Below are 12,123 nucleotides of genomic sequence, written 5' to 3' on the forward strand. Positions count from 1 at the left end.
ACACTAATTCAAGACCTGGTTAAAATAAAAGTTTATATTGGTTATATTTTGAAATGATAATAGTTTTGACTTATTGGGCTACATAAAATATATTATTAAAGTTGACTTTACCCATTTCTTTTGTATCTACTAGAAAATTGGAGATTATGTGTCATTTGAATTCTATTTCTAATGGACAGTGCTGCCCTAGCGACATGCGACACACTGGTAATTCTTATTTCCTTAGTCTTGCCCAGACCATGGGTCCAAGGCCCTGATAGAGGAAATAGTCAAGGAGCAACACAACTGAATATGAGAAACTACTGGTTTGTGTCTTTGGATGGTATCTGTGTAACAGTGGTAGTTATGCTCTGTGGAAGTACAGAAGGTAGGCAGGAGAGCTGGTAAGGTGACAGGTACCGAAGGTGATTCATAGCTGGTTTGGTCTTATACAGCTCTTGAATGCCAGGGAGCCCATACCTCCCTACCTCCCTTCTAGACATTTCTTCCCAACTATGACAGCAACTTGAATCTGAAAAAAGGTGAGCATTCTGTGTCCAGCAATAGCTTAGCAAGACAAAAGGGTAGAGTTTTTGGCTTCTGTTAAAAAAAAAAATAAAGTTCCTATTATCCAGGCAGTGATGAAGAAATCCCAGAAACGGTGTTCTGCTGGGTTTACTTTTATTGAACAAGTATTTGAACAGACAGCATTGTGATCAGGAGGTTTTCAAGCATAGACAGATGGAGATGTCTCTGTGCCCTGAGATCACAAATCTAGGAGGAAAGAGATGGGAAAGATTGAAAGTCAGTGAGTCCATTCCCCCAACAGCTCTGTATTATTTTCTATAGTAAATAAGACAGGCTCTGAAGAATTCTTTCTCTATACAGATGGTGAGGGTTAGGCGATTCAGAATCGGGGCATATTTTTTCCCTCCTGGCTTTCACCAATTCTTCCATCATTTGTCCTGGAAGAGAAAATGGGTAGATTAGGTGCTAGAAACTGTGAGATACTATAGAAATGTGGGTTATACATCTACAGGTGTACCGCAGTCAAAGAAATCCATACATCCTTGCAGTCTGCCAAGAACTCACCATTTACAATCACTTTCACATTTTATTCAATTGATTCAATGAGTACTGAGCACCTAGTATACACTGCCTGCAGCAGTAGATACAAATACTAACTCTGCCCTTGATCATGTGTGACCCTCATCACCATGTGTGATCACATGTGACCAGACCCTGGTAATGAAAAGAGGTAGGTGTCAGTAACACCGCTTCACAGAGGAGGGGACAGAGCTCCAGAGGTTAGTGACTTGCCAAGGTCTCACACTGGGTCAGAACTTAAATCCAATTCCTCCAACACTAATGCTTTACTATTATAAGTTGTTTGAGGTCATAAGAATTTAATCAGCTAACTTGCTTGCCTGACTCATCCAATATTCATATACCCTTGAAATGGACATTTAAAAGAGCGAATCAACACCTAAATATTTTTCAAAAGAAGGCAGGGGCCTCAGGACATTTTTTCCCATATAACTGCACAGTGTCAGCCAGTACCACCTGGAGCACCAGTAGCGTTATTGTTCCAGACCCAGACCTCCATTTTAGTTCTCACAGCCACCCCAGGAGATTTCCTTTGGTTTGAGGGTGGCCACCTATGGTCTTATGGTATCTTTGAAAAGCTTTGTCATGGAATTGAGAATAGTCATTTATTCATCTACGAAATAGTATTGGTATTTTCCTTAACTGAGAAATGTCCTTTCAAGGTAGCCACTTTTTATTTAATTGAGCTATGTAATCCCTCTTCTAGAGCCCCTGGTTTTCAGAATTTCCTGACAACTAAGGGATGGTGGCAGAGCATAAGCTATGAAGCCAGAAGAAACCAGATGCAAAATAGAATGTTGAATAACTGATAATTGCAGGGTCTCCCCCAGGCTGATTTTCTGTAAAATGGGAAAGATAATAATCCCTGTCCTAATCACAGGCCTACTGTGAGGATGCATACAGGGAAGAGCACATAAAATTCTGAGTTATATAAATCTTAAGGAGTTATTGTATAATAGAAAAGACTTCCTAGATACTAGGCATGAGTATACATTCTAGGATCTTCAGTCTATTTTTCTAGGAAAGTTGTGACTGCCTGGCCTTTTATTCATTTTTCAAATTCCAGACTCTCTTAGAGATTCTTTCTATACAGGAACAAAGTTCCGGCAATTGCTTTCAACCTCCAGGATATGCATGCATCATAGTTGTAAGAGCAACACTGGGCCATGACCCACTTGTACCACCTTAGTATATCCAAGGTCACAGCCCTGAATCCTACAGAGGGAACTGAGCCCATGTTCAGGACACCCTTTGTTCTAATGATTTATTCCATCATCTTAACACCATAAATAAGTCCTGTCGTTAATAATATGTTACATAATTCTAGTGGAAAGAAAACACCCAAAAAGGAAAAGAAGAAACTCTCTCACAAAGCCTTTTATGCTTAGCCCTGTCAAGATTCTTCCTTATTTGAATAAATACATCTTATCAGTATTATTCTATGGCACATTTCTCATAAAGCAGTTTTTGTCAAGTTGTCTACATGAGAGTACAGCAAGATGTGGCCTAAAGTGTGATCTTCAGGATTCACATAAAGATTATTTTTACCTACTGTCCTGAGTTACATGTAATTAGGTATGTGTGTGAGATGGGAGGGATACTATATTCTGTTAATAAAAAAGGAGCAAACCACTAAGAATTTATTTGTAATAAGAGAGCACACACAATATGGGGTCTAGAACAAAAGTCGATACCATCTCTTTATGGATGTGTAACAGATGACTGTCAAGCCCACATGAGGAAAGATGAAGGGCTTTGGGCTTCACCCCAATACTCTGCCTACTCCACCCGGCCTTCCAGCTGCTAATGTAAAACCAAAACCACCGAGTTTCCAGCTCTTGTTTTTCCAGGGTCCCATATCAAGACTCACTGAGTAGTTCTTATGAATGCAGTCTCGTCTAGTGCTGCTTAGGAGCTCCAAATCTGGCAGAGTAGTCTCCAATTCCATTATTGCCAAGCTTTCTGTGGCAGTGGAATGGAGTGAAACCAGTTGTGAATAATAATAAATATTTATTTAGTAAATATAATTTATTAGAATATTTTGTTTTTATTGAATATAAATATATTTTTAACATCAAATATAAGGTTATTAAACTATAATCCATTATAATTATTAAACATATATAAGCACTGTGCCAGGATCTGTTTCTCTAAGTTTCCACTATGGATTCTTCTCTTTGTCTAAGTTCATACTTTGGTCTCTTTGGCATAATAATAATAGTGATAATAATAATAAATGCCATTAGTTTGTAGACACTGCCAAATGCTTAAAAGTCAGTATTTATTGAGTATTTTCAATAACTTGGTGAGATCTTTGGTTTAGATCTTTGATTTGCCAAAGGTCTCATATATGAGAAATCTAAAAAACTGGAATTTAAATCCGCATTTGCCTGGTAACAAACATTTTTTCTTGTTTGAAAATTCCTACATTTTCCCCCAAGTTACATATCATCTTGCCTGAGGAAGAGCGTCCTCAAATGCAATCACCAGGGAGAATGGCAAACTCGATAAAGTCTGTCAATCTTGCAGGCTGCAAGGCTGTTTTGACAGACATTATCGAGTTTGCTGTTCTCTCTGGTGATTGCATTTGAGGATATGACCGTGAAAGACTTTGGAATCTGGGAACCCAACTGAGGGTTACAGAAGGGAGGGGGTGGGGGGGATGGGGTAACAGGGTGATGGGCATTAAGGAGGGCACGTGTGGTGATGAGCACTGGGTGTTACACACAACTAATGAATCGCTGAACACTACATCAAAAACTAATGATGTATTATATGTTTGCTAATTGAACATAATAATAAAAAAAATCCTTGCAGGGATTTAAATGAAAAGGCCAGCTTGTCATGTTGGGAAACAGTTGAATGCAATGTTAAGTGTGAGAACATGGGGGTTTTACAGAAATGGCTGAAATTCAGTTCCGTCACTATGTGACCTCCCTCAATCTTTTCTTCTCTCTTTATAGTAAATCACAGGATATAAAACCTACTTTGCAAAAGTGTTATGTGAGGGACCTTGCTCATAAACAATCTATTAATAATGATCCCAGTTAACAGTAAGCACTTATATTAACTATTATATTATTATCCCTGCATATTTCAGTGATTACTTAATTATCTTCACAATGAAGATGTGACCAGTTCTGAACCAGCATCGCTGCCCCAACCAGAGAAATGTCCACTGGTCGGTGACAGACATGGAAGCAGAACCAGTTGGCTCTGGCCGTGTAATGGGGACGCAGTGTACTTACAGATGCTGGCACACCGAGAGGAGTTGTTTCTGGGGTGCTGTTCTCATCACACTTCCCTTCACTGCGTATGTGTGTATTAGTTTGGCGTATTCTAAGACAGAGCAGAGGAAATTAAAAAGATGGAAAAACTGACAGTTACGATGAGAAAAGAAAACAAACAAGGATCAATGGCGGTGACATCTGCACATCAAACCAGAACTGAAATTACAAGTAGGACCCGGGATCTGAATTCAACTATTTCCCAGTAGGAATCACCCAGGTTTTGTCTCTCTCTTTCCAGATTCAGCTCCAGATACGTTCCCCAGTCCTGGATTCATTCCATCACCTTTCATTCACTATATGCTCATGAAATTGTTCAATGTTAGAAATAAACTTGGAGGGGTGCCTGGCTGGCTCAGTTGTTAAGTGTCTGCCTTTGGCTCAGGTCATGATCCCAGGGTCCCAGAATCGAGCCCCACATCAGGCTCCCTGATCAGTGGGAAGCCTGCTTCTCCCTCTCCCACCCCCCTGCTTGTGCTCTCTCTCTTGCTGTCTCTCTCGCTGTCAAACAAATAAATAAAATCTTTAAAAAAAAAAAAAAGGAAATAAATTTGGAGACCGCCTATTCCAAAAGCCATTATTCTACAGATGGGAAAACTGGATCCCACAGAGAAGCTTCATTTTACTGAGTACCTATAATGTGGGATTACAAAATACAATACATATATATAATAAAAGTATATAAAATGTATATAGAACATAGATTTTACAAAATACAATAATATGTAATCATACAGTTCAAATTTTATAGCTGGAAAAAATCTTAAAAGGTATGAATTTTAATGCCTCTCTCTTAAATATTGCATATCAAACATCTGCTTGTTTGCTTCTGGTGATGGGAAACTCACTGTCTATTAAGGCAGTTTGACCTGTCTTCGGACATTGCTCAAGTTGAAATGGCTTCCCTCTAAGACCACAGAAATCAATACTGTTTCCTCTTGCCTAGGACAGCCTGGATCCTCCCTCTATAATATATACTACCAGTTCCTTTAGCTAAACAATCCAACCTGAGCCATGCTTTATTAATATTTTTACCATTGAAGTTTCTGACTCTAAAGTTCCCTTGACTTAAAGTGTGACTTATTATGGGTTTATACAGTTAATGGAAGGCTTAAAGAACACTGGGTGGATAATTTAGGCCCTGACATTTACAATAAAGGGAAGTTGAAGAATTTCTGGGCTGAAGATAAGGCATATACAGTAACAAATTCCTGAATGGTTGCATTCATTTCTTAAACGGAGATTTCTTAATTCTTAAAACTCTATAAGATCCATGGAGGGATTTCAGGAGATTCATGCACCCATAAATTTCATGCAGACAAATTGTTAATGTTGCTTCATTTTCTTTTCTTTTCTGGAAAGAGGTAACTTTCTCATCATCAGAGGAACTTTCGATCCCTTGACTACCTTGGATATAACAGTAGTGTAGTGGAGAGAAAAGAGAACTGTACTGAGACCCAAACCAACAAGGTGAAAATTCTGTCTAATCTACTTCCTAGCTTTGTGACTTTAAACAAGTTACCTGGACTCTCTGAACCTTAGATTCGCCCTCTGTACAGTGAAGATAATAGCGCTCATAGCATGTAGTGAGGATTCAGCGAGAGAGTGAATGTGCGAGTGTCTTACCTACAGATGTGAGAACACACAAAGCACTCATATTCAGATGTTATGCTAAGTGTATAAACTGCAGAATGTCCCATCCTCACATTCTGGGCTTTGCTTATGGTGTCCCCAGAAGGCAAGAACATACACAGAATACAGTGTAAATCTGGGATGGGGTGGGAGTGGGTTGGAAGAGTCAAGATTTGTCACCACGCTTTCACTTAAAGCTGGTCAAATGTGAGGCAGGTGAATAGCGGTGAGGGTAAGACAGTATTTGAGCAGAAAAGCAAAAAGCTAAAACCCATAATGATAGTATTAAAACAAATCCCTCATATGTAATTTGAGATAAAAATGGCAATTCAATTCTTCTTAAAAATCCAGTGAAGCCAGGTAGCTCAGAGAATGGTCTGCACTTCCTCAGTGGAAAAAGTGAATCTGAGAATGATGAGATAACACGGCCACAGATGCACAGACAGTAATAAATCTGAGTGCCCACACCAAGTCCGCCATTTGCCATTTGTTCCGGGGGCTTTCTCTTGAATGAGACCACTTCTGCTCCAAGAAGAAGACTTGGAGAAGATGGAAAATATGTGACTATCAGGTAGTCAGAGGGCCCGGGAGAGATTATTGGCCAGCACAGCAATGATTCTCAACTTTTTTTCTTTTTACACAACGCGTGGACGATGTTCGCATTCCCACGACTGTATGTGGGCTAATAGAGACTTTCTCTAACTGTTGCAACCCCACCATTTTTTCCTTTCTCTTCCACTCAGTAAAGGATATAAGCAACTTAATCAAAAGGATAACCTCCAATCCTCTCTATTTTATATTTGAATAAGATCATCCACAAAATTTGAATTTTTAACTGCTATGATTAGTAAACTGGTGCAACGCACCTCCAATTGGTATGAGTGCAGTCTTGTGGGTCAACACCATAGTCAAGAACCTCTCCACTTGAAGATATGATAGTACAACATGTGTACTTACAGGTTTTCATGACAGAGCATGCAGGGATTGTTGTATGTCTGGCCATCATCACCACAGACAGGCTGTAAATTCTTTGGGCAAAGGTAACCCATCTTGGGCAATACTCGGTAATGTTTGCACATCTCAGAATCCTGAAGAAGTAAAACGTAAATCAGATTTACTCAATGGCACTCAGGAGTGGAAAAACCTTTTGATTTCCTCAATCACATCTGAATAAAACATTAGTAAAGGAACTGTAACATAGGTCATAGAAACTCACTATTTAAAAATCAACCAACACAGTTATAAATAACTCATGACTCAAGGTAATCATAATGGAATGTAGAAATGTTTTAAACTGAATGATAATAAAAATATAAATTACCAAATCACAGCAGCTAAAGCAGTGATTTAAGGGAAAGTTGTAAATAAATACATGATTGGCAAAGAAGAAAGATTTAAGATCAATGATCTAAACTTCCATGTCAAGAAGCTAGCAAATGGGGGCTCCTGGGTGGCTCAGTTGGTTGAGCGGATGCCTTTGGCTCAGGTCATGATCTCGGGTCCTGGGATGGAGCCCCAGGTCAGGCTCCCTGCTCGGCGAGGAGCCTGCTTCTCCCTCTCCCTCTGCCTGCTCCTCCCCACCCCCGCTTTTGCGCGCTCTCTCTCTGTCAAATAAATAAATAAAATCTTAAAAAAAAGAAGCTAGCATAATAGCTAATAAACAAATTAAGCTCAAAGAAAATAGAAGAAAAGAATAATACAGAAGAGAAATCTATGAAATAGAAAACAACAAAGCAAAACACTGGTTGTTTGAAAAGATTAATAAATTGATAAACCACTTGCAAAATTGATAAAAAGGCAAGAAATGTACATTACCAATATTAAAAATAAAATGGGGGTTTCACTATATATAGATATTAAAAGGATAATGTGAAAATGTTATAACTATACACCAATAAACTTGACAACTTAGATGAAATTAAAAAATACCTTCAAAACAGCTTTCTGAAGCAAAGAAATAGAAAATCTAATCGTATGATATCTGTAGGTATTCATTCCAGAGGCACAAATAAGTACTTGTTCGCTAGTTTGTTTTGATAAATAATTCAAACATCCAGGGGTGCCTAGATGTCTCAGGCTGTTGAGTGGCTGACTCTTGGTTTTGGCTCAGGTCAAGATCTCGGGGTCATGAGATGGAGCCCCGCTTTGGGCTATTGCTCAGCGTGGAGTTGGTTTGGCCCTCTCCCTCCCCCTCTGCCTCTCTTCCCAACATTTATTTTATTTGAAAGAGAGAGAGAGTGTGTGCACACACACATGCACATGCATGAGCATGCAAGTGTGGAGAGGGGCAGCGGGGGAGAGAGGGACTTTGAGAGGTGGTTGGAACCAGGGTCTGCTCTGAAGGTGAAATCAACCATAATTGGTTCAGAGTTGACAGACTATGTAAGAAAATACTAAGGATATCTCTCCCTCTCTCTCCAAAATAAAATTAAAAAAATCCAGTGGACTGCTTTAGATTATGGTGAGTTCCATATTGGTAGGTATTCAGGGAGAATTTAGGCAAGCACCTTCTATGAATCACTGGCAAATGTAGGAATGAACCAGATATATCTTTAGCATTTTTTTTCAGGTATCTGTTGCTACAAGGTTCAAAACTACTAGGATAAAGCATTACAAAGAAGCAACGACAGGCTGCTTCTCCTTTTTCTTACATAGTACATCAACTCTGAACCAATTGTGGTTGATTCCAGCTTCAGAGCAGACCCAGGATCCAACCACCTTTCATGACTTCTACCCCTACTGCCATGGTATAAACTACAGTCATCTCTTCCATTGACTACTGCTATGACTAATCAGCTGTCCAGATTTTGTTCTTGCCTCCTTGTAGTGCATTTTCAATATACCAGGCAGAGTTAGTCTTTTAAAAAATAAATCAGATCACATCACTCCTCTTTTCCAAACCTTCATTCAGAATAATAATCAATATCTTTAATATGGTCTGCAAAATCCTATATAATATGGCCTCCTGCTACTTTCATGACTTCCCCTTCTATGGTTCTCTCTGGGGTCCCTCTATTTCAACTACACTGGACTCCTGGCTGTCCTTTGACCCCCTCCTTGGGGCTCTGCTATTATTTTCTTGGAAGGCTTTTCTCTCACTTAACATGTATGGTATCAATCTGTTTAGGTCTTGGTGTAAATGTCACCTCAGAGTTATTTACTGTACAGCCTACTTAAAATTGTACTCCCCGCCCCGACCCTGATCCCAGTATTAACTATATCATTATTTTATTTCCCCTTGGAGTTACATTTTATTTATTCATATTATCTACTATCTATATTCTTCAAACATAAACTCCATGAATATAGAGAGTTCTGTCTGCTTTGCTTATGACTATTGTTCTCATACACATGAATAATGGTTGGAAAATAGTAGGTGCTCAATAAACATTTGTAAAATGAATGAATGAGAAAGTGAATAATGAATGTGGTTCTCTTCTCCAAGAGAAAGCTCAGCTCAAAACCAGATTGTACATTAGGAAGAACCTTGACAAGGCTTCTTGTCTGCTGGCAGTATCTCATTTCTTGATGTAGTTGCTAATATCACAGCTGTGGTCACTTTGTGATACTGCATTTAGCAGTACACTCCTAATAAGCATTCTTCTATATGACTATTATACTTCAGTAAAATGTTTTTTTTTAAAGAACAGATTTTATTATTCACAATAGCCAAGATATGGAAACAACCATCAGTGGGTAAATGGATAAAGAATACGTGTTACACACACACACACACACACACACACACACACACACACACAGAACACTGGAATATTATTCAGCCATGAGAAAGAAGGAAATCTTGCCATTTACAACTTAGATTAATCTTTAAGGCATCATGCTGAGATAAGTCAGACAGAGAAAGACAAATACTGTATGATATCATTTATACGTGGAATCTAAAAATGCAAACTCAGAAACAGAGTATAGGATAGTGGTTACCAGGGAAGGGGACTGAGGGACGTTGGGAGACGTTGGTGAAAGGGTACAAACTTTCACTTATAAGATGAATAAGTTCTAGGGGTGTAATGTACAGCATAGTGATTATAGCTAATCATTCTGTATAATACACTTGAAAGTTGGTAAGTGAATAAATCTTAAATGTCCTCACCACACACACAAATAGTAATTATGTGAGGTGATAGCGGTGTTCGCTAACACTACAGTGATATCATTTTGCAACTTAAAAGTGTATTAAATCAACACACTGTACATCTTCAATTTGCACAGTGTTATATGTCAATTATATCTCAATAAGCTAGAGGAAAAAAGAACAGATTCTGTGAATAGTTTCTCTCCATGCTTACGGGATTCCTAGGGTAGCAACTAGTTTACTAGAAATCTGCAATTAGTATATATTTCACCAGGGCAACTCATCTACTATCCTACTTAAATTGGGCAAATAATAAGATTAAATTCATGCTTGATACTTTTCTTTCTTTTTTTTGCTGGGTCATCAGACTAGATGCTCAAGTTTCACTTTTAGAGGCCAATTTCATATGCTACTTCACAAGTATACTTCACGAATATACGCTTATTCCCTTTCCTCCTCTCTATTCCTCACTTTGGCAAAGCTCTATAAAAGCAAACCTGTTAGGCTGATTTACACTAAAGTATATGTTACTGAAGGGCATCAGCTTGTATTTTGAATAAACAAGTTTTAATCACTATGAATCGCTGATTAGTGGAATCTCACGGGTGTGAAAATGCTCTGCACCCCTTTCTAGGCTATTGGGAAGAGGGTTGATTTGGGGAGGGGGAGAGACAGGAAGCTGGGTGAGGAGTCTTTTTGGCCTGCTGAAATTACAGAATTGAGGCTCCTAACTACTTATCTGATCATATGTGCAATAAGCCACGTTCATGATACACCCACGTTTTAAAATTTCAATAATGTACTAAATTGGCTTGGAACAGGGCTAATAATCTAAAAGAGCACAGAATAATGCACTGATGAGTAATTCCCAGAACTCTCACTGAGCTTGGAACTACACACAAAGGGTTTGGAGCTACGCCGAATTCGCCTTTCCAAGGCCTCTCTATGGAAATGAAGCTCATGGGTGGTGGTGGTGGGGGGAGCGCGGATTGGCAACAGACCCCAAACAAATGCATCAACTTAATAAGTAGCTTTTCAGGAGTAGTCATTCTTACCAGAAAAGAACTGGAGGAAGTTGGGCTGTTTTCGTCCAGAGATCTAATGTGGAATGATTTATCTCGAATTCTTGCCCTTTCCAAAGCTTCTTTTTGACTACAGAAGAAGACGAAAAGTAATTTAAAGTTATAGCCACGAAGACTAGCGCCTGTAACTTCCAGTGGAAGCTATGCCATCCTAAATAAAATATGATAGAACCGCAGAACATTCAGCCAGAGGATGATGTAAAGAAAAGTACACAATAGGGAACTGGTTGAGAGCACTCATCACTTACTAGATATATGACCTTGGACAAGTTGCTTACATGCCTTGAGCTTAGCTTTTCTAGAACTTAAAAAGAGGGTAGTATTGGTAATTCCAGTCTCCAGGAACATACTACAAAGAGCTAAAAAAATACTGATTATTCTAATTGTGTTCACAGTGTTTTCATAACCATCGTCATCAGTATCTATCATGTCCCTTGGTCCCCAAATATAGTTGTTCATCAAAACAACCTAGAAACCTCTTCTAAACAACAAATTCCTTAGCCCTGAATTTTTTGCCAAATACATTTTGGGGGGTAAAAATCTGTTATTTCGGAAAAAGACTTTTCCGTTGAGTCTGATCCAGTTGTGGAACAAAGATTTGGAAGATTTTCTTGTAGTTATGATCCTGAGAGTTGAAAAAAAGTTTTCTCCGGTGACACAGCTAGTAAATACTCTGGTTAGAATTCACATATGGATTTCCTGTCTCCTATATCAAGTGTTCTCAACTTAAGGGCCTTGAATCTAAAGACTTATTTTAAGGACGCCATGGATTCATGAGCACACATTTATTTTATCAGCAACTTCTAAAGATGCTGTTCCCATGGGTCCTGTCCCCATGCTTTAATAAAAACAACTTTTGCACCAAAAAATAGAAATTAAAATAAAAAATTAAAAAAAATAAAAACACAATTCCCCCACTAGCTGGAGGGGTAACAGGATCCTC

The 12,123-nt window shown here is 38.7% G+C and overlaps 1 protein-coding gene across 1 annotated transcript in view; it reads right to left on the minus strand.

Annotated features, from left to right (window-relative positions):
• Nucleotides 1-881: 881 nt before the first annotated feature.
• The window catches only part of SPINK5 (serine peptidase inhibitor Kazal type 5), a 169,069-nt gene continuing 157,827 nt past the window's right edge, over nt 882-12,123 (minus strand). Inside the window, exons 32-35 of the mRNA XM_025892453.2 lie at nt 11,154-11,250; nt 6,963-7,093; nt 4,335-4,425; nt 882-944 (exon numbers count right to left, since the gene is read on the minus strand). Of these exons, the coding sequence (XP_025748238.1) occupies nt 936-944; nt 4,335-4,425; nt 6,963-7,093; nt 11,154-11,250 (328 nt within the window). The 3' untranslated portion in view covers nt 882-935. The remainder of the gene's footprint in view (nt 945-4,334; nt 4,426-6,962; nt 7,094-11,153; nt 11,251-12,123) is intronic.

The sequence above is a fragment of the Callorhinus ursinus genome, unplaced genomic scaffold (assembly GCF_003265705.2).
Source record: "Callorhinus ursinus isolate GAN/ISIS: 27379988/994484 unplaced genomic scaffold, GSC_fseal_2.0 scaffold23, whole genome shotgun sequence".
NCBI lineage: Eukaryota > Metazoa > Chordata > Mammalia > Carnivora > Otariidae > Callorhinus > Callorhinus ursinus.